The sequence below is a fragment of the Capra hircus genome, chromosome 9 (genome assembly GCF_001704415.2).
Source record: "Capra hircus breed San Clemente chromosome 9, ASM170441v1, whole genome shotgun sequence".
In the NCBI taxonomy this organism is placed as follows: Eukaryota; Metazoa; Chordata; class Mammalia; order Artiodactyla; family Bovidae; genus Capra; species Capra hircus.
In genome coordinates, this window is record NC_030816.1 from 74,020,467 (window position 1) to 74,042,189 (window position 21,723).

Consider the following 21,723-nt stretch of genomic DNA (forward strand, 5'->3'; position numbering starts at 1 on the left):
TAGAAGAAGATTCTGGAAAGAGGGTACAGTGAGAAATAAATCCCAGAAATCAAAAAGATATCTACAGGATTTGGATCAGCAAAAATCCACGTTCAGTCGTCCAAACGCCTGTGCTGTGAGGAGAGACGTCAGGAGGTGGAAGAGGAGGGAGGATGACAGAGCATCCCGGATCATTGTTCTCCCAGGAACAACTCACTTTTAATTTATTTTTTTACATTCTTTTATTTTATTTTTATTCACTGCAAAAACATTGTTAATTGGAGAATAGCCATTAACAATGCTATGGTAGTTTCAGGTGAACAGTGAAGGGATTCAGCCATAGATATACATGTACCCCTTCTCCCCTAAACCCCTCTCCCATTAAGGCTGACACATACCACTGAGGAGAGTTCCATGTGCTATACCATGGGAGCTTATTGGTTATCCATTTATATATAGTGGTGTGTACATGACCTTCCCAGAGTCCCTAACTATCCCTTCCCCCGGGTAACCATAAGCTTGTTTTCTAAGTCTGCGAGTCTCTTTCTGTTTTGTAGGTTTTCTTGTACTATTTCTGTTTAGATTCCACATATAAGGCATGTCATATGATATTTCTCCTTCTCTTTCTGACTTAGATCCCTCAGTATGACACTCTCTAGGGCAGTCCGTTTCAGGAACAGCTCACTGTGAGATGGATCACTTTGCCAAAACACACACAGACACACACAGACACACCCGCACACACAGAGGGTGGGTCCATATCACCTTGAGTGGACTACCACTTCCTTATACTCATCTCACTTACCCGAGGTCTTCAACATTTTCTCCCAGTGCACCATAAACTCCCGAAGCCAGGCCCGACAGTCTCCATGGAGACCTTCTTGAAGAAGTCGGTCACAGCTCTGTCCTTCTCCCACTTCTCTTTAATCCGCCTCCCTCCAGAATGATCCACTGTCCAGTGCCCATTCTCTGAATCAAAGCGGAGGCACATTTCTCCATTGAAGCCAAACTGCCAGGATCCACTGATGCGTCCATCGTCTTCACACCAGCACGTCATCCTGCCCTGCAGGGTCAGAGGGTCTGACCCCACCAAGGAAAAGAAAGAGCTCAGGCTCTGGACTTGATGAATTCTTTGCCTCACCGTGTCCACCTCTCCTGGGCCCTGGAAATCTGGCCCTGTTCTCTCCTCCAAGGCCCACTCCTTCCACTGGACTACTAGGGAAGGACAACACCCAATTGAACTTTTTCCCCATAAGCAATGGATGCAGCTCCTTCAGTATTTGGACTTCCTAACTCACCTCTGGACTCGATGGACATGAGTTTGACTTGATGGACATGAGTTTGAGCAACCTCTGGGAGTTGGTGAAGGACAGGGAAGCCTGGCGTGCTGCAGTCCATGGGGTTGCAAGGAGTAGGACATGACTGAGCGATGGAACTGAACTGAATTGAACTCACCTCTGGGTGTGTGTTTCTCTGGTATAAAGTCAGGCAGTTGCCCCTTGAGGAAGTCCCCGGTGTCTCTCAGTGTTTCTCTCTGTGTTTCCCAAGTGTTCATAGTTTTCACCTCCTCTCCCAATGGACTTGTGGATTGGATCATGGCGCCACCACAGTCATAGGAGAGAAAAACATTCCCATCTACCTGGCCTTGAGCCACACACCACGGCTCTCCAGGACTGGGGTGAAGATCGATGGTGAAGTTGTAGCAAAGGGAGTGAGCATCTGTGAAGGAAGACGCAGGTGAGGGCACGTTTTGGAGAAGAAGACCCATTACCTTCTCCCCCCACTTATGTGAGAGCAGAGGAAAGCTGCAGGGCTGGGTTGGTAGAGCAGGAAGGCCCCCCTGCCCCCCAACACCACCTACAGGCTGAGCAAGTGGAGAAACCACATAGCATTATCTCTACTCTGCTCATAGGCCCACACAGAACTCAAAGCTGCAGAAAGGAGAATTCACAATTGGGGTCACAGGATTTAGCAAGGCCAGGGAGATGCTGCTGATCTACCACTTTGATGGGTCTTGGGATCCTGGAGAAGGCCTGGCCCACATGGCATGAAAGAGAAAATCCAGAACTTCCGAGGCAGGTGGTTGAGGAGGGGATCAAATGCTCAGAGAAGTGAATGTGCCAGGGTGGGCACGGTATGAAAGGGCAGGAAAGTGTGCAGTCCCCCAGGTTCTATGGAGCCCGAGAGGAAAGAACGGATGAGAAGCATCTCCAACAGCTCTAGGGTGACTTTTCCTGAGGGTCAGGGTCGGTGGTGGGACTGGTGTTCCTGTGCGCTTCCAGCAGGAGTGAGGATGGAGAAGGCGGAAGAGCTGATGCCAGGGGGAGTGCCCTATGTCAGAAACAAAGCAGATGCAGCGGCCAAGGGGACCAGAGAGCCCCACTGTACCAGGGCTTCACTGCAGGGAGTACCATGCTGGGTCATTGCACAGGGTGATCCTAGAGGCAGACAGATGAGCAGTGAGCCCTGCTAAAAACTACATGATTGAAAGGAAAAATTATATGAAAAAACCAGAGACAAACACAAGGCTGGATGTTCAGGAAGCTGAGTGCAGACATCCCAACAAAATGCCCAGGTCCTTTGTGCCGTATCCAGCACTGAGTCAGGTCTTATATTCAGAATCCATTCCTAGAGACAGAGATGCCAGGCATCAGCAAGGAGGGCCCTCTTATCACCACAGCAAGTGCAGAAGTCCTTCTGGCCTTGGAAGCCACACGCTCATTGACTGGGGTAAGTGCACACTTGGCAGAGAAGCCATCCCCACATCCATAAGGACCTAGAGTGGGACTGTCGTCATGTCCAGCAGTCTGAAACATCGTCATGGCCCGCCTGTTATTACTGCGGTGCCTGAGATCTGTGTAAGGAATACACATCTGTCCCACGTCCTGCCCACAGGAGTGTCACCCATTCACTGGTCCTCATAGTGCTCATTTCACATCCACTGCATTTGCATATGAATGAAAAATCTTCACAGTTAGTAAATTACCGTGTGGTGAGGGCTACCATAAAGCGATTCCCAAGTTCACACTCCTGACACTGACCTTCATCCCCCAATAATACATGTAAGCAATATCATATTCTGGAGAAAATGACAGAGTAACAACCTTCAACCCTCCAGGGCTGCAGGACTGTCATCCCTATCCTATCTCCACTTAATTCCCAGTGTGGCCCATAGATTTCTATAATTGTACATATGACATATTTCAGGCTCTGCAGACCATAGTTTTCTGTTACAACTGCTGTCCTAGCACAAAAGCAGTCAGAGATGATTGGTGACTGATGACCTGCTTCTTGGGCAGATGACCCAGCAGAACGTGTGACGTCAGAGGTATCTGTCGGTGGTCAGAAAGGTGCTATGTGCCCAATATGGCATTTTACTTGGAGGTTCACAACACAGACCCTTTATGTCCTGAAGCAAGGCCATGAGATTTGCAGTGGGGAATACTACATCATTTAAATGTGGCTCCTGGTATGGTCCTGGGGGCTGGTGGAGGTGAGGCCTCTGGTCATGAAATGTCAGCGTTGTCTATCATGATCTGGGCTCACCAACCCCTAATCATTAGTTCAGATAGACCAGCCATCAGAGGATTAAAGTGATATTGTGGTTTGGCATAAGAATGGCCAGAGGCAACAAATAAGAGAGAGCAGCAGGTGGCCTAGTCCTGACATCAGAATTGTTGTAGGACCACTATTCTCCAGGGCCTGCCCCCGTGGCTCAGCCATAAGGAATCCACTTGCAATGTCGGAGCTGGAGTAGATGTGGGATCTATCCCTGAGTGAGAGAAGATCCCGTGGAGGAAAGCATGGCAACCCACTCCAGTGTTCTTGCCTGGAGAATCTCTTGGACAGAGGACCCTCGTGGGCTACAGTCCATAGGATCATAAAGAGTTGGACATGACTGGAGTGTCTTAGCATGCACACACTATTCTCTGCTCATGCCAGAGGCTTCATGCAGTGTCCCCTATATCTCCATGGACCATGGAAACCAGTCTAGAGCAGAGAGGGTCAGGGGACATTAGCCCATATCTGCTGGACCCACACTCCTTTCACATTCAAACCACCCAGAACCTACAAGGCAGGATAGAGCAAGTTTTTGGTTCACAAACAGGCAGCTAAGCCATCCTTGCACTAGTCCCTAAGGGATGAGTCATCTATTACTATTACAGGGGAGTCACATTGTTATTTATTTATTTATTTTCAGGTCGACTTTGCCTGCTCTTGTAGCACTAATGTGGAGATGTATAATGCACACAGACACCAACTGTGTCGAGACCAACTGTGTTACTCTCTGTCTTTTGAAGAAAAGGTTCTCCAACTCCTGCCTTAAATAATAGCTATTATAGGCCACTGTCTCCATAGTCTCAGGGAATATGAATGTGGGACCGAAGGGTAGAAGTGGGGGTGCCCATCCTCACCCTCATGCCCTGTGTCACACACTTTGGGAAACTCTTCTCCCATCTCTCCTGCTTTATGTCCTGGGGGTCAGGGTGGGAGGCTTCTGCTGGGGTGAATTCTCAGGCAAGAGGATAGGGTGCCAGTTGACAGAGGGCACGTTTAGGATCCCTTCACAGATGGGAAGTTGTTGGAAGCCCTGAGCTTCTTGGGATGGGAAGGGATATGGAAAAAATAGTGTTGTAACCAAGCAGGACTCTAAGGAGGCTTCTTAGGTAGATTCCAGCCATCTCCCTGCCCCCACCTCCTGCACCGCACCCCATACCCCGCCCAAGTGGTGGACTCCACCTAGACCTTTGCCCATCTCCCCCGCCCCCTGCCGCCCCAGCCGGCCCGCCCAACGCAACTGGTCAGACTCCACCCAGCCTTCCCCTGAACCCCGTGGGTTCGGTCCCTCGGGAGCGGCCCCCACCTGTCCTCCACTAGCTCCAGTGGCTCCAAATTCCCGAGAGGCGGCCCGCGGATTGGAGCAGCATTTCTTGCTGCTGCCCGGGCTCCCTCCCATTTCTCCCAGCTTCCCCTCCCTTTATACTGTGATTCCTTTTTCACCCAGATCGTGTCTTTTACATGCCAGGGCGGGGAGGAGGGCCGGGGCGGGGGACGAGGGACGGCAACAAGCTGGGGAGTGGGGGCGGGGAGCAGGAGCCCAGCAGGAAAGGAGCGCGCGGAGGTCTAAAAGCAGGGAGGCGGTCCCGGCTCGACGTTCCCCGAAACCGGCGGACACCCTCATCCCTCTCCGGGTCTTAAGGCATCGTGTCCACTCCACGCAGGTTAATCCATGAACTCACCGCCTCGCGCCGGGCAGACCGGAGAGCCAGGAGAAGAAGCAGGGCAGCCAAACTAAGAGGCGCTTCGAAGTCAGTGGTCCAGCCCATCACCACGTGGAAAGTGCTTTGATCTGACTTCGCGGGGAGATGGGAGCTATTTATATTGAGAGCCCGCCCCGCCCTTCCACTCTCCGCCCCGCCCTCCCGTCCACTCCCGCCGGTTCCCGCCGTGTCACTGCCCCGCCGTGTCACCTCCCCGCCCTCCTCAGGTGACGCCTGGACGGTCCAGGGGAGCCAGGCGCTTCCTTCTCCGGAGTCTGGCGTCGGAAGCCTCGCATGGCCCCACCCAGCCGCCCCCTCCTGACTCACTCCTTGCTCCTCCGAGTCCTTCTCGCCCCTCAACCTTCCTCCCCATTCCCGCCTGCAGTCTTCCTGCGGTGGTGGTTTACTGGCTCAGTCGTGCCCGACTCTTGTGACCCCGAAGGCTGTAGCCCGCCTGGCTCCTCTAACCATGGGGATTCTCCAGGCGAGAGTACTTCAGTGGGTCGCCATGCCCTCCTCCTTGGGATCTTCCTGACCCTGGGATCGAAGTTGGATCTCCTACGTTGCAGGCAGAACTTTACCGACTGAGGTAGGAGGGAAGCCCTGCTTTTTTTTTTTTTTTAAAGACTCAAGATTTTCACGCCATCCACCACCCCTCAACCACTCCCACCAAAGAATTCTGCGGATCTCTTGAAAGGGCCTGAAGAGAGCCCTTAACTGCAGTGTCATCAGCAATATGTTTTCTAGTACTTTCTGTCCCCAGAGTAGTCCTAGACCTTTTGTGGGCCAAAGTAACTGCTCATTAGAAAGAGTTTGAGGACTGAGGCCAGAACCTGAATTTGCAGGTTCCTCGTGGAGACCGGGATCCAGCGCTGCCACCGCGCGCCCCCTGGCGGTCTCTTCAGGCTGCTCGTTCTACACTAGTAGCCTGTGTCAGGACTGAGTGACTTCACTTTCACTTTTCACTTTCATGCATTGGAGAAGGAAATGGCAACCCACTCCAGTGTTCTTGCCTGGAGAATGCCAGGGACGGGGGAGCCTGGTGGGCTGCCGTCTATGGGATAGCACAGAGTCGGATACGACTGACGTGACTTAGCAGCAGCCTGTGTGATCCATTTTATTCCCCCTCATAATTTACTTGTATGCAGCATCCAGCCAGCACTGAACATCTCACTTTCACATCTCAGGGCTATCCGCTGATGAAGAGTGAGATGATCCATCACTCTTTGGGACTGACAAGACCTCCTAATTCTTGGGAAGTGGTCTATCTATGACATAGTGATCTATCAATGACATTGAGAGGTCAACGTCTGTGACAGAGGGATCCATCTCTCTGTTATCACGGGGCTCTTGGCTTTTGCTAGCTTCAGGGGTGACTGAGCCCTGACCTCGGAAGGTCGCGCTGACACCTCAGCACGGGCAGTGCTCCATTTCATGTCTTCTCACTGAGTGAGGCTGGCTTCCCTATTTGTAGATATGGAAATGGATGCGAACAGAATATTATGGAAGTAGCAAGAGCAATCAGGTGGAGTTTCATGTTCTTGGAAGGATGTTCATTGTTGACACTCATTAAAATCACCTCCTGGTTGATTTCACTCCCATCTGGGGCTACTCTGTGTCTGAGGGTGGCCAGGCCTGTCCAGAGTGGCCCATCTTCCTCTATGTGGCAGTCCTGACCAGGGCTCTAACGCTGTCTTTTCATCTTTCTCTTGCTCTCCTAATCACTTGCCTCTTTACCAGCCTCCTCCACTGGGGCTATGTGGTCCCCGTGTTGCCTCTTGCCAGAGATTAAACCCAGGGCCCTGTCCCCCAGGCATGAGAGTTTTCCCCTGACACATTGATCACCTGAACCCACTAAATTGGTGCCCCACCCAAATCTGAGTCCTGTCCTCCTCCCAGCCCCCATGTATCTCTTGTCCCCAAATTGATACACACCAGGCTCTTGGCCTCCTTAATCAGTAGAAATCAATCTGAGGCCAGACAATAGAAATTAATCAAATTTCTTAATGAAGAGAAATTGAGGCAAGGCTTTATTGGGGCCACTACTGCAGCAGAGGGGAGTGAGAACAAATGACAGTTTCCTTGGGTGCCCACTCCCCGAGGTGGCGGGGCGAGCTGGTTCCTTCTATGGGGTGAGGGGAGGGGTGTGTCCAGGGGCCAGTCAGAGGGGTGGCTAGGTGACTGGCTGAACCCTTAAGTGTTGTTGTGTTCCGGGGGCATGTGAGGCATCCTGCTTTTGCTCTGGGCTCTTCAAAAGTGGCAGTTGGGTTTTTCATCTCTTTGTATCCTTTTTCCAGAATTTGCTTCAACTACTCACTAAGCGTAGGCGGCTGCTGACCGGTGCACTAAGCACAGGCCGAGAGGAGATACCCCATGTCCGAGGTCAGGGGCAGCGGTCAAGACTGCCAGGCTGCGACAGCGCAGGAACGGCCGGGAGGAGCTACCCCGCGTCCGAGGTCAGGGGCGGCGGCCGGGAAAAGCAACCCCACGTCCAAGGAGCAGTGGCTGCGTGGGCGCAGGAGGGCCTAGAGGAGCTATCCCAAGTTGAAGGTCACGAGGGCTGGCGGTGAGGAGATATCCTTCATCCAAGGTAAGGAGCAGCGGCTGCGCTTTGCTGGAGCAGCCATGAAGAAATACCCCACGCCCAAGGTAAGAGAAACTCAAGTAAGATGATAGGTGTTCCAAGAGGGCATCAGAGGGCAGACACACTGAAACCATACTCACAGAAAACTAGCCAATCTAATCACACTAGGACTACAGCCTTGTCTAACTCAATGAAACTAAACCATGCCCACGGGGCAACCCAAGACAGGCAGGTCATGGTGGAGAGGTCTGACAGAATGTGGTCCACTGGAGAAGGGAATGGCAAACCACTTCAGTATTCTTGACTTGAGAACCCCATATACAGTATGAAAAGGCAAAATGATAGGATAATGAAAGAGGAACTCCCCAGGTCAGTAGGAGCCCAATAAGCTACTGGAGATCAGTGGAGAAATAACTCCAGAAAGAGTGAAGGGATGGAGCCAATGCAAAAACAATACCTAGCTGTGGATGTGACTGGTGATAGAAGCAAGGTCCGATGCTGTAAAGAGCAATATTGCATAGGAACCTGGAATGTCAGGTCCATGAATCAAGGCAAATTGGAAGTGGTCAGACAAGAGATGGCAAGAGTGAACATCGACATTATAGGAATCAGCAAACTAAAATGGACTGGAATGGGTGAATTTAACTCAGATGACCACTATATCTACTACTGTGGGCAGGAATCCCTCTAAGAAATGGAGTAGCCATCATGGTCACCAAAAGAGTCCGAAATGCAGTACTTGGATGCAGTCTCAAAAACGACAGAATGATCTCTGTTTCCAAGGCAAACCATTCAATATCACAGTAATCCAAGCCTATGCCCCAACCAGTAACACTGAAGAAGCTGAAGTTGAATGGTTCTATGAAGACCTACAAGACCTTTTAGAACTAACACCCAAAAAAGATGTCCTTTTCAGTATAGGGGACTGGAATGCAAAAGTAGGAAGTCAAGAAACACCTGGAGTAACAGTGCAGCCACCTTGTCATCATAACAGGAAGGCAGGCTCCGAATTCCTGGGTCTCATCTCTTGCCTCTAAAGTGAACCCAGGAAAACAAAGGCAGCCAAGGAAAGACTGAGTCCTCAGGACAACAGAGCACCTGCCGTGCTTCCTGGGAGCACCGTCTCCTGCAGAAAAGAAAGAGGCCTTGGTCCAGGAGGCTGAGGAACTCCTCTCACTTTCCTGGGCCTGCCCCTCCCCAGCACCCCCAGCCCTGCCCTCACTGAGGGGCTCCTATGTCCTCCACCCTCACCCCCACCCCAGGCCCAGCAGCTTCTTGTCACCTGCTCCTTCCTTCCTGCATCACAGAGTCACCCCAGGCCCTGACACCCCCTGCTCAGGCTCAGGACTGGAGCCAGTGAGGAATCAAACTGCTCCCTTTACTCAGGTCCAAATCCTCCCCGAAGGGGGCCTAAAGGACCAGGGAGCAGATCCCCAGAGGAGGGGCCTTGCTTCCTGACAGCCTTGGGGGGCTGCAGGCAAACCTCCTTCCTTCGCACCCCTCCAGCCTCTGAGCAGCACACACAGCTCTCAGGACCAGGGTCCCTGCCTCCCATCTCTTCCTGGTCCTGCCCAGCCGGGCGCCTCCACCCCAGCTCAGGCCCACCATCCCCAGGCACCTCTGCTCAAGGCAGGGCCGCTCAGTGATGGAGCTCTGGGTCCCCAGGAGGCTGGTGACGTGCAGGCCACAGGCTGAGTCAGAGCTGCTGCTCCTCCAGGAACACAGGCCAGGCCTCAGCCCTTCCCACCGTCTCCACTGTGGGGCTCCTGACTTGCCTGCTTGACCCACGCCACTTCCTGTGAGAACGGGCCTTTGGAGTTGGGTCTGCAAAGGCCTTCCCACCCCTTCCTCCTGGGATGGGAGCCCGGCCCCTCTCATCTTGGCCCCTGGGTGGGTCCCCTCTTCACTGACACAGCATGTGGAGCCCCCATGCTGCTCTCAACTCCCCTTAGTCCTGCCCTCCCCCTGAGTGCCTGCTGTTCTCACACCACCTACCCTGGGCCCTGCCAGCCAGCAGTCTGTGCTCAGCCAGGGGACTTGGCTAAACCCTTTTAACTTCCAACAGGCCCCCACTTTCCACTGTCATCTGACAGTGAGGACCTTTCAGTACTGAGGCCTGAGCTTGTCTGAGTTCTTGCTCTCAGGTTATATGAGGCCTTGTTCACCTGCTCATTTGCAGGATGAGGAGGTTCAGTGAGGGGCAGGGCTTGGCTGGGATTTCCCTCCCCGTCTTCACGCCAGGCCCCATGCCCCTGCTTTCCCTCTGAATTCTGCCCTCAGTACCTCTTCTTGTAAAGGATCCAGGCTACGATGCTTATTATGACAAAAACGGCGAGAACCACAAGGACGATCTTGGTTATGTGGTTGCTGGCTGGGGCCGTGGGCTGCACTGTAGTGGGGACTGTGGTCGGTGGTACTGCAAGGAGAGTAAGAGTGAAACCCTTGTCCAGACCCTAAACTCAGCAGATGCCTCCTCACCCCCCTCACTCAGTACCCCTACTGTGCAGACAGCTGGCACCCATCACATAGAGGCCCCTATGATAGATCCTCAGGCCAGATGGGGAAGGGAGGAGCCCAGTCTTCACGAGGCTCTGACAGCTAATGGGGGAGCAAGGTTTCCAGCCACTCAGTCCTGCTGTGACATCAGAGACGGTGACATGAGGATGCAGTCCTCAGGAGCTACAGCAGAGGCGGTATTGACAGATTTCCTGAAGTAGTATAGGTGACATTTGAAAGAAGATTCTGGAAAGAGGGTACAGTGAGAAATAAATCCCAGAAATCAAAGAGATGTCTACAGGTTTGGGGTCAGCAAAAATCCATGTTCAGTCTTCCAAGGCCTGTGCTGTGAGGAGAGACGTCAGGAGTGGAAGAGGAAGGAGGATGACAGAGCTTCCCCGGGCCATTGCTCTGCCAGGAACAACTCACCTCTGACGGATCACATTCTCAAACACACACACACACACACACGGGAGTGGACGACCACTTTCTCCTACTCTTCTCACTTACCTGAGGTCTTCAGCATTTTCTCCCAGCGCACTAAGAAAGCCTGAAGCCAGGCCCGACAGGCTCCCATGGAGACCTTCCTGAAGAAGTCGGTCACAGCCCTGTCATTCTCCCATTTCTCTCTCATCTGTCTCCCTCCAGGATGAACCACTGTCCAGTGTCCATTCTCCGAATCAAAGAGGAGGCACAGTTGTCCATTGAAGCCAAACTCCCAGGATGCACTGGTGTGTCCATTGTCTTCACGCCAGCATGTCATCCTGGCCTGCAGGGTCAGAGGGCCTGATCCCACGGAAGGAAAGAAAGAGCTCAGCCTCTGGGCTTGACAGATTCTTACCCACCTGGGTCCACCTCCCCTGGCCCCAGCTAATCTGGCCCTGGTCTCTCCTGCAACACCTGCACTTTCTACTGGACTACTAGGGAAGGACAATATCCAATTTTTTTTTTTAACCTGAAAACAGTGATACAGCTAAGCCCCCAGTCTACTCCTCCTGCATTTGGATTTTCTAACTCACCCTTGTCTGTGTGATTCTCCGGTGTAACGTCAGGCATCTGCCCCTGGAGCAAGTCTCCAGTGTCTCTGAGTGTGACAGTCTGTGCTTCCCAGGCATTCATACTTTTCACTTCCTCTCCCAATGGACTCATGTACTTGATCTTAGCTGTACCACAGTCATAGGAGAGAAAGACCTTTTGGTCAACTTCTCCTTGAACCTCACACCATGGCTGATCATCTCTGGGCTGAGGATCGATGGTGAAATTATAGGAAAGAGAATGAGCGTCTGTGAAGGCAAAACACAGTGAGGGTGAGGTTGGGGAAAAAAGACCCTGAGGCCCCTTCCCCCAGTTATGTGAGAGCGGAGTAAAGTGCAGGGCGGGCTGACAGAGCAATGACTCCCCACAACACACACCATACAGCCAGTGCCCCTCCTCTCCTTGTGGAGAAGGAGGAGTCCCCTGCCTGGCAAAGATCACACATCTGGCTGTGTCCCCTTGTCCATCAGGTCCATTCCCAGCATCATAACCTTTGCAGAGACATGCCAGGCTGCTATGCAGGAAAAGTCTAGATAACAGAGGACTGTCAGAATCTAACCACAGGTCCTGTAGATGGGGAGCCTGTGGGGATGGTCCTGAGGAAGCAGGACCACAGGGAGAAGAGGCAAAGAGGCGACTGGTGAGCACACAACCCCAAGTTGGAGAAGGAAGAGTTAATAATTACGGGTCACAGGACTTAGCAAGGCTGGGGAGATGCTGCTGATCTCCCACTAGGATGGGTCTCAGAAGCCTGGAGAAAGGCCTGGCCCACATGGCATGAAAGAGAAAGTCCAGAACTTCCGAGGCAGGTGGTAGAGGAGGGGATCCAAGGCTCAGAGAAGTGAATCTGCCAGGGCAGACACGGTATGAAAGGGCAGGAAAGTGTCCAGGCCACCAGGCACCATGGGAAAGCCTGATGGAGTCTATGGAGCTAGAGAGGAAAGCGTGCATGAGAAGCATCTCCAGCAGCTCAAGGCTGACTTTTGTGGAAATCAGGGATAGTGGTAGGAGACCGTGTTGCCATGGGCTTCCAGCAGGAACAGGATGGAAAATGGGGAAAAATCAGATTCCAGGTGGAGTGTTGTATGTCAGGAGCAAAGTTGGTACAATGGTCAAAGTGATTAGTGAAAGTCGCTAGTCATGTCTGACTCTTGTGACCTCCATGGACTATACAGTCCATGGAATTCCACAGGCCAGAATACTGCGGTGGGTAGCCTTTCCCTTCTCCAGAGGATCTTCCCAATTCAGGGATCGAACCCAGGTCTCCCGCATTTCAGGCGGATTCTTTACCAGCTGAGACACAAGGGAAGCCCAAGAATACCGGAGTGGGTAGCCTATCCCTTCTCCAGCGGATCTTCCCGACCCAGGAATCAAACTGGGGCCTCCTGTGTTGCAGGCTGATTCTTTACCAACTGAGCTATCAGGGAAGCTGAAAGTGATTAGAGAGTCCCAATGCCAGCCAGGGCCTGGCTGCCCAGAGCACAATGCTGGCTCAGAGCACAGGGTGATCTAGAGGCAGAGAGATGGCCAGTGAACCTGGATGCAAACTGCTTGATTGAGAGACAGAAACCAAGGAGAGACAAACACAAGACTGGATGATCAGCAGGCTGAAAGCAGCCATCCCTCCCAAACATCCCTACCAAAATTTCCAGAACTGAGCTAGTTTTCAGAAGGCATCACCAGAGAAAGAAGCCCCGTCCCAGTGAGGAGGGCCCTTTCATCATGACAGCAAGTGCAGAAGTCCTTCCATTCTCTCCCGATGAGCCACATGGTTATTTACTGGGGTAAGTCAGTCCAATACTTTGGCCACCTGATGGGAAGAACTGACTCATTGGAAAAGACCCTGATGCTGGGAAGGATGGAAGGCCAGAGGAGAAGCGGACGACAGAGGATGAGATGGCTGGATGGCATCACTGACATGATGCACATGAGTTTGAGTAAGCTCTGGGAGTTGGTGATGTACAGGGAAGCTTGGCGGGCTGCAGTCCATGGGGTCGCAAAGAGTCGGACACCACTGAGCGACTGAAGTGAGCTGGAACTACTCCCACATTCATATGGGACCCAGTGTGTTACTAACGCCATGCACAGGACTGTAGCATGATCATGGCCCCCGTGCTGTGAAGTGATGCTCCGAGGACCAGGCAATTAATAGACACCTGTCCCAGGTCCTGCTAACAGTGCTTATCTCTGGGTCCACAGATCCATTCAGTGTCCATTGCACATGTCCTGGACTTCTGACATGAATGGACAGTCTGTGTTGTTAGTAAACTACCATGGGTGAGGGTACCATAGTCGTGAATTCCACATTCATTCTTCTGACCCTGACTCCCCATCCCCTGATAGTACGTGTAAACAACATCATCTCCTGGAGGAAATCATGGAAACGAGTACCAACCTACAGTCTCCCTAGGCCTGCAGAGCTCTGGTCCCTATCTTATCTCCACACTGAATTACCACTGAGGTCCTAGGTTTCCTCTAATGGTACATATGAAACATTTCAGGCTTCACAGACCCTAGGTCTCTGCTGCAACTGCTGTCCTGGCACAAAAGCAGTCACAATTGATGAATGATGAGTGTGGCTGGACCTGCTTCTTGGGCAGATGACCCAACAGAACCGGTGACGTCATAGCTATCTGTGTTTGGAAAGGTGCTACATGCTGTATGTGGCATTTTACTTGGAGGCTCACAACACAGACTCCTAGTGTCCTGAAGAAAGGGCACACCACTTGCAGTGAGAAAGCCCATACCATTCAGTGTGGCTCCTGGTATGGTCCTGGGGCCTGGCAGAGATGAGGCCTCTGGTCATGGAATGTCAGAGTTGCCCAGCATGATCTGGGTTCACCAACCCCTAACCATTAGTTCAGATAGGCCAGCCGTCATAGGATAGAAGTGATTATGTGGCTTGGCATAACCAGGGCCACAGGGAACAAATCAGATGTACCAGCAGGGGACCTAGGCCTGACACCAGAGTTGATACAGGGACACTATCCCCTGATCACACCTGTGGCTTCATGCAGTGTCCCCTATGGCTCCTTGAACCAAGGAAGCCAGTCTACAGCAGAGGGGGTTCATTAGCCCATAACAGCCAGATCCACACTCCTATCGCAGTCCCACCACCAGAAGCTACAAGGCAGGACAGGGTAAGTTTCTGGTTCATAAACAGACAACTGAGGCAGCTCTTGGATGATTCTCTACGGGATGGGTCACTCATTACTGGGGTCCGAAAGCAGGACCATGGACAAGTCTGGTTCTCAGTTGATGTACACATTATGTTTGGCTTCTGGTGCCCCACAAATGCGGAAGCTCCTTTTCCACCCAGAGACAGATACCAAATTGCCTAAAGAGACCTCGAGATTTACTTTCTTCCTGAGAAAAACATCTGTCAACACCTACCTTAATCAATAACCATTATAGGCTGCTGCTGTCCCAATTCCTAGACACTATGAATGTGGGAGCAAAGGGTAGAAGTGGGGATGCCCAGCCTCACCCTCGAGCCCTGTGTCACACTCTGGGAAACCCTGTTCCCGTCCCTCCTAAGTTAGGTCCTGGGCACCAGGTCGGGGGGTTTTGCTGGGTGAGTTATCAGACAGAGGGATAAGATGCCAGTTGAGAGAGGGCATGTTGAGACTCTCTTCAAGAGACAGGAAGCTGTTGGAGGCCCTGGGCTTCTTGGGGCCATGGAAAAATGGGTAATAAATGGTCTTGTAACCAAAAGGGCCCTAGGGAGCCTGAGTGGGAAAGACCACCCCCATGCTATCTGTCTGCCTCTTGTTTGTAGAAAAGTTTTAGTCAGCCAGGCCTCCTGTGAGTCTCAAAATGGTGATTTACGAGTTAAGGATTAGAACATGTGAAGATGGAGAAAGGAATACTCCTTAGGCTGGGAAACTGGTTACAATGTAGACTGTGAGCAGCCACATAGCAGTGTCATGAATTTCCCAGTTCCATGAAAGATAAAAAAGAGCTGACACAAGCCTCAAGTTGTTTTTATAGGAAGCAGACCTCCAGCACATCAATACTGCTGGCTGCAAGCATGCAGACCCCCAGACTGGTTGAAACCATAAGCTTGGTGGTGCTCAAACGTTCGCCTTGTGCCAACCAACCTGACTGTCCTCAAGATGCTGATGCGCCCTGCAGCAGCCACCTCTGCCCCCTTTCTAACCTGGAAACTTTGAGGCGGTCTGAGGACATTAGGCCACTATTTTCCCGGGGCTCCTGAGCAAACCAACTTGTCCTTTTTCACCACTTGTTACCTTCACCAGTGGTAGGATCTGGGTCATAACCAGCTTCAACTAGTAACAGCCTGAGCTGTCTGGGAGGAGCTTTAATTCCAGGGAGGCGCTGATCGGTGGCTAGGCACTGAGCGCTTTCCTCATGATGCATATGTAATTAAAAAAAAAATTTGAATTCTTTAATTTTTTCAAGTGTTTTAAAAAAATCCATTTTATACTTAAGCCAGCCTTGAAGATAAGCACAAAATCTGTTTACTTTTTTCGTGTGTGTGTGCAACACAACTCGGGCACCCATTCTGTGCATAGCACTATTCTAGGTGCAGTAAAAGGGATTCTTAACCTTAAACCATGATTGCACCTTCTGGAATGGTGTTATCCTCCTTTTCCAGAAAGTAAAAATAAATAAAATCACCGTTGTTTATTATTGACCTGCCCCAAATCCACTTCTGGCTCGCAGAACTGCTGCTGTTGCTGCTGCTGCTACTAAATCGCTTCAGTCATGTCTGACGTTGTGCGACCCCATAGATGGCAGCCCACCAGACTCCCCCATCCTTGGGATTCTTCAGGCAAGAATACTGGAGTGGGTTGCCATGTCCTTCTCCAATGCATGAAAGTGAAAAGTGAAAGTGAAGTCTCCCAGTTGTGTCCGATTCTTAGCGATCCCGTGGACTGCAGCCTACCAGGCTCCTCTGTCCATGGGATTTTCCAGGCAAGAGTACTAGAGCCGGGTGCCATATGCTAAGATCTGCCAAATTTAAGATGTTTCAATGAATTCCACTCCTACTTTCCCCCAAGTAAGAAGGCGGAACTCTCTATTAAAAAAAAAATTTAAAAGGCAATTTTTCATGAAAGAGTAGTTTCTGTTTCTGGTGTATTTTTCTGTTTTTTTTCCTTCTAGCTTTTAAGTTTTCTTCCTCCAACACTGCCTTTTCCTGTACAAGGCAACAGCATTTTTTCATTTTTCTTTTCCTAAGATGAAGTATTTTATCTTATAGACAATAATTCCCAAGACTAGTGATAAATATTTAAAAAAAAGAAGAAGAAGAAGAAGAAGAAGAAGAAAGAAACTTAAGGGTTTCCCTGGTGGTTCAGCAGGTAATGAATCCACATGCAATGCAGGAGACCCCAGCTCAATTCCTGGGTCAGAAAGATCCCTTGGAAAATCGAGTACTCCAGTATTCTTGAGCTTCCCTGGTGCCTTAGATGGTAAAGAATCCACCTGCAATGTGGAAGACCTGGGTTCGATCCCTAGGTTGGGAAGATCCCCTAGAGAAGAGAAAGGCTACCCATTCCAGTACTCAACCCTGGAGAATTCCATGGACTGTATAGTCCACAGGGTTGCAAATAGTTGGACATGACTAAGCAACTAAGCCTGGCACATTCAAGGGTGAATCAACTACGTTACTTTGATGAAGTACAACCTAAAGGACACTTGGCACTAAGTAGTCCAAGTATTTGTATTGAAACAGTTTTAAAAAACTATTTATTTATAACACTGTTTAAAAATTTCTTGGTGAAAAAATTTATATAAACATTTTCAGTTCAACCTAATGAAAGTGATATCTAGAAAATATTCCACATCACTAAGTCTGTCTTAGGAAGTTTAGATGCTATGGCTTTCCTAAGGCACAGTGTTCTGGAAGACAATGTGCTTTTGTGGTGCTGGGTGATATATGTGACTGGCTGGCTCCAAGAGGGCCTCAGCAGGCACCTTTCCCCTGATGTTGGGGGACTGTGAGAGGACAGTCAGACACAGGCCTCCAGGGCTGCATGGAGCTCTGTGAGACACTGGGCCAGCTGCTGGAACTGGGCTTCTCCTCTGAATCTAAGGCCCAGCACAAGCCATCACAGCAAATGGTTCATCAGGACAGTTGATTGGCTGGGGTATTTGATAACCTTCCATATCTCTAAAGAGTCGACATCTGTGTAGGGTATTTGACCCAGAGTCATGAACTCCTACAGTATAACTCTGAAGGCCCACACATCACTAGCACTGGAGAACTAAAATAAATTATTTTTTTATCTCTCTCTTTTTTTTTTTGTTTTGGTTGTATAGGGTCTTAGTTGTGGCACTTGAGATCTTTTTGCAGCGTGAAGACTCTTAGTTGCAACATGCTGACTTCTTAGTTGTAGCATGCGGGATCCAGTTCCACTACCAAGGATCGAACCGGGCCCCTTCATTGGGAGTGTGGCGTCTTAGCGACTGGATCACCAGGGAAGTCTGGAGACCTCATTCTTAACCAGATGTTCATGAGCCATCCATCGCTCCCACTTTTTCATTGTCCCCCACACAGTGAGAGTCCATGGGGAGGGAACAAGACTCTGGAGAGGAGCTATCTGCACTCTTAACTTGAGGCTGTCATCAATGGCAGAGCTCCTAGCAGCCAGGTCTTTGTGGAGGACTTCTCTTCTGACCAGGTAATCCATTCCACAGGCAATCTGACCTTGTGGACCAGGTCCTGTTGAGAAATTGCCTGCGGATTATTGGCCTCTACTAATTTGTGCTGCAGGCTCCCCTGGTGGCATAGACAGTAAAGAATCTGCCTGCAATTCAGGAGACCTGAGTTTGATCCCCGGGTGGGAAAGATCACCTGGAGAAGGGAATGGCCACCCACCCCATTATTCTTGCCTAAAGAATTCCTCAGACAGAAGAGCTTGGCGGCCTACAGTCCATGGGGTGGCAAGAGTCGGACAGGACTGACTGACTAATACACACAGACACACAATTTGCAATGCTGTGAAAACTATGTACGATTCTCCCAATTAATGTAATGCAATATCACCAGGGGTTTTCTCTTTCTTCTATACACATAAGGGAAATAGGAGGAAGATTTCTGTGATGAAGATCTCATAGCATGCAACATTCAGTAAGTATCATTGTCACCTGAATTTCAGAAGCTTAATCTCTGTTTTTACAAATGATTGCTGTTCTTTATTTGGATCTTTTTCATCTACATAAATCCCATGGAAAATACACCCTAAACTACCTTCTTGGAGTACATCCTGTCTGTGGATAGAGTTATCCTCTCCTTGGATATTTTGATATCCTTCACCTTAGCTCTGGCCTCCAAAAGAGTGGCACTTCTCAAAACACTCCTCTACCCAGCCACAAGGTAGGATAATGGGATGGAAGTACCACTGTTGAGTGTGTCTCCTCTCAGATACTGAGTCATCTGGGACATGGCTGAGACAACCTTTGGGAACTACTGGACACTGATGCTGTCTTCCAGTTCAATTCTTGTCATATTATGAAGGTGCAAAACAGCTAATATTATTACTACAAGAAATATAACTGCACGGCAAACCCCTGCGCTGATATAAAACACACGGGTAGAAGTAGCTGGAGCTGCATGAACAGGATCATAAACAGTTCTGCTAGTGGCTTTGTCTAAGACCGAAGTTTTTTTGTAGCACATTTTCCTTCCTTTCAGATTTTTGAAGAAGGGAAGATTCTGAAGAATTTACTGTCAAGTTGAGCTGCGTTTAGTATCATAACCTCATCATCTACTTTGCAGAAAAGGAAATCTAGAGCCAATATAGTGCGTGGAAATCCCCCCACCACGTGCCCCTCACACGCCCCAACCCTACCAAGCAGAAATGCTGACCCGGGGCAGGTCCACGAAATCGTCTACTTGGAAACCTGCTTATATTCAACTTGGGACTCTGCAGACCAAGCGAAAGACAGGACATCTGTTTCGCTGGGTTAAAGGATAGACGTAGTGCCCAACAAGGCCACTTCTCTACTAAAAAGTTCTGCATCTAGACCAATGAGCCTAGGCACCAGGTCCCTGCTCAGGAAGAGGCTCGCACCGGCCCTGGGATCGCGGGTGAGGCCCGGGAGCTGGGGGTGGAGCGCGGGGCCAGTGGTGGAGCCAGCAGCGACGGCTGGGACAAGAGCACTCAAGCACGTTTCAGCCGGGAGTGCGCCGCCGCCGCCGCTGGTCACCCGGGTCCGCTCCGCGTTGATAACTTACGGCCGGGAAAGAGCGCTGGTCCTTCAAGGGCCGGAGATGGAGGGACCAGAAGGGTCTCTGTTGCACAGGTCGGGGCGGGAGGGTGTGCTTTCCGGGGCGGGTCTGGGTCTCTTCTCCGCGGGATGGCCGACTGGTCCCAAACCGCCCGGCTCCACGGCTCCCACTTCCCAGGGGCGGTCTGGACCCTTGGGGGGTTTCAACCCTATTTCCTGCCGCGTCCCGGCCCCCTCTTCTCCCAGCGTCACTTCCCAAATTCCCGGCATTACTACTTCATCCAAGTCACCCCTGTTCTGGCCCGGAGAGCCGGCAAGAAGCCGGGAGGAAACTCCGAGGACTAAATGGGCCAGGGAGGGGAAAGAGGTGGGGGCGGCGGCGCCACCCTGTAAAAAGTTTCGCGAAACCCTACGGACACCGCCCCCATCCCCTTCCCGGCTCATAACCCATCCAACCTCCTCGCCTTTCCCCGCCAAGCCCCGCGCAGGGTCATCCCCGCACTCACCGCTGGACGTTCCGCTGAACAAGACCATCGAAAGCAAAACGAGGAAACCAAGACTGGTCTTGGAGCCATCCATCTATCCCTTTGCCACCTGGATCCCAATTTTTCAGGAGTGCCAGGCTGCCAAGCCAGAACCCACCATCCTCTCCCGCTAGCCCACAGCTGCACTCTGGACCTCCGCTCCTGCCAGGACTGCCTGGCCCGCCCCTCCGCCGACAGGCCCCGCCCCAGGTTTCCTAGCAGTAACCACTAGGAACCCCCGCTCCGGGGGCTGGGCGGGGCATCCTAATAGCTCACTCCCTCTCTAGCCCGGCTTCCCTGTGTACTCGCCCGCCCACTTGCTTACGCGGTGCGCCAACTCTCAATGGTGATAGGAGACCGCCTAGTTCTTGTTGCCAAAGCTGAAACGCCAATACTTTGGCCACCTGATGCGAAGAACTGACTCACTGGAAAAGACCCTGATGCTGGGAAGGATTGAAGACGGTAGGAGAAGGGGGCGACAGAGGATGGTTGGAAGGCATCACCGACTCCATGGACATGAGTTTGAGTAAAATCCGGGAGTTGGTGACAGGCTTGCAGTCCATGGGGTTGTAGAGTTGGACACGACTGAGCCACTGAACTCTTGTTTCTCACCTTGTTCCTTCTCAGTCTTAAGTCTCTTGTTCCTTATCAGATCGGGGGCACTCAGGCCAGTCATCTGAGTTAGGAGGAGACAAGGAACAAAAGAAAATTCTTCTTCAGGCCACTGGGTCGGGTCAGTCAGCGGACAAGCTTGTCCCTAAGTACCTGAATGGTCAGGGCATCAGTCGCAGTGAGGAAATCCCACCAGAGTCACCATCTATTACAGAAAGGGGGACTTCTTGCAGGGTCTGAGAGTGGGCTTTTGTCTAACACTGAGAAGTGAATTGTTCCAGGAGACACACATGCTGACAAGGCAAGAAGCTTTTTTGGGAAGGGGCTACAGGGCAGAGAGCAGCAGGGTAAGGGAACCCAGGAGAACTGCTCTGCCACATGGCTTGTAGTCTCAGGGTCTCTGGTGATGGAGTTAGTTTCTGGGTCATCTCTGGCCAATCATTCTGACTCAGGTCATCCCTGGTGTCAGATATGTGCTCTGGTGAGCTTTATTGATATTTCTGAGAGTTTATTTGTATAGTGCTTACTTTCCCTTAACCCAATTAAATCCAGCTCAGTTACAAATTCATTTCCATGTAAAGACAGAACCAGAGATTTCCTTGTTTTACTGCTTCGGTTTTAAAATGCTGTTTTTTTCCTCCCTCTGGGGGACCACAGATGGATCAAATGGTTCCTGAGAACCCAGGCGAAAGACTTACATTTTGGAAGGGAGAAATGGAAGCTCCCTTTTTTGTTTGCTTTGTTTTTAAAGCCTTCCAAAATGATTGTGAACACTGACTGCAGCCATGAAATTAAAAGATGCTTGCTCCTTGGAAGAAAAGCTATGATAAAACTATATAGCATACTAAAAAGCAGAGACATCACTTTCCTAACAAAAGTACCTATAGTTAAAGCAATGTGAGAATTGGCTGAGAACTGAAGAATTGATGCTTTTGAGCTGTGGTGTTGGGCAAGACTTGAGAGTCCCTTAGACAGCAAGGAAAACAAACCAATCAATCCTGAAGGAAATCAGTCCTGAATACTCATTGGAAGGACT

General features: G+C 50.9%; 1 protein-coding gene and 2 pseudogenes across 2 annotated transcripts; all 3 read right to left on the bottom strand.

Moving 5' to 3' along the window:
• Positions 758 to 2,013, bottom strand: LOC108636737 (annotated as a pseudogene).
• On the bottom strand, positions 8,706 to 20,239 carry LOC108636739 (NKG2D ligand 1-like). Of its 2 annotated transcripts, XM_018053339.1 has the most exons (5): positions 20,058 to 20,239; positions 11,340 to 11,603; positions 10,831 to 11,106; positions 10,108 to 10,240; positions 8,756 to 8,950 (listed from the first exon to the last, which is right to left on the bottom strand). In XM_018053339.1, the coding sequence occupies exons 1-5, from the start codon at positions 20,128 to 20,130 to the stop codon at positions 8,845 to 8,847; spliced, it is 852 nt and encodes a 283-aa protein (XP_017908828.1). In that variant the 5' UTR covers positions 20,131 to 20,239; the 3' UTR covers positions 8,756 to 8,844. The 2 variants fall into 2 exon arrangements, with proteins under 2 accessions (XP_017908829.1, XP_017908828.1); XM_018053340.1 differs by lacking the exon at positions 10,108 to 10,240 and having other exon boundaries at positions 8,706 to 8,950.
• LOC108636760 lies at positions 17,273 to 19,821 on the bottom strand (annotated as a pseudogene).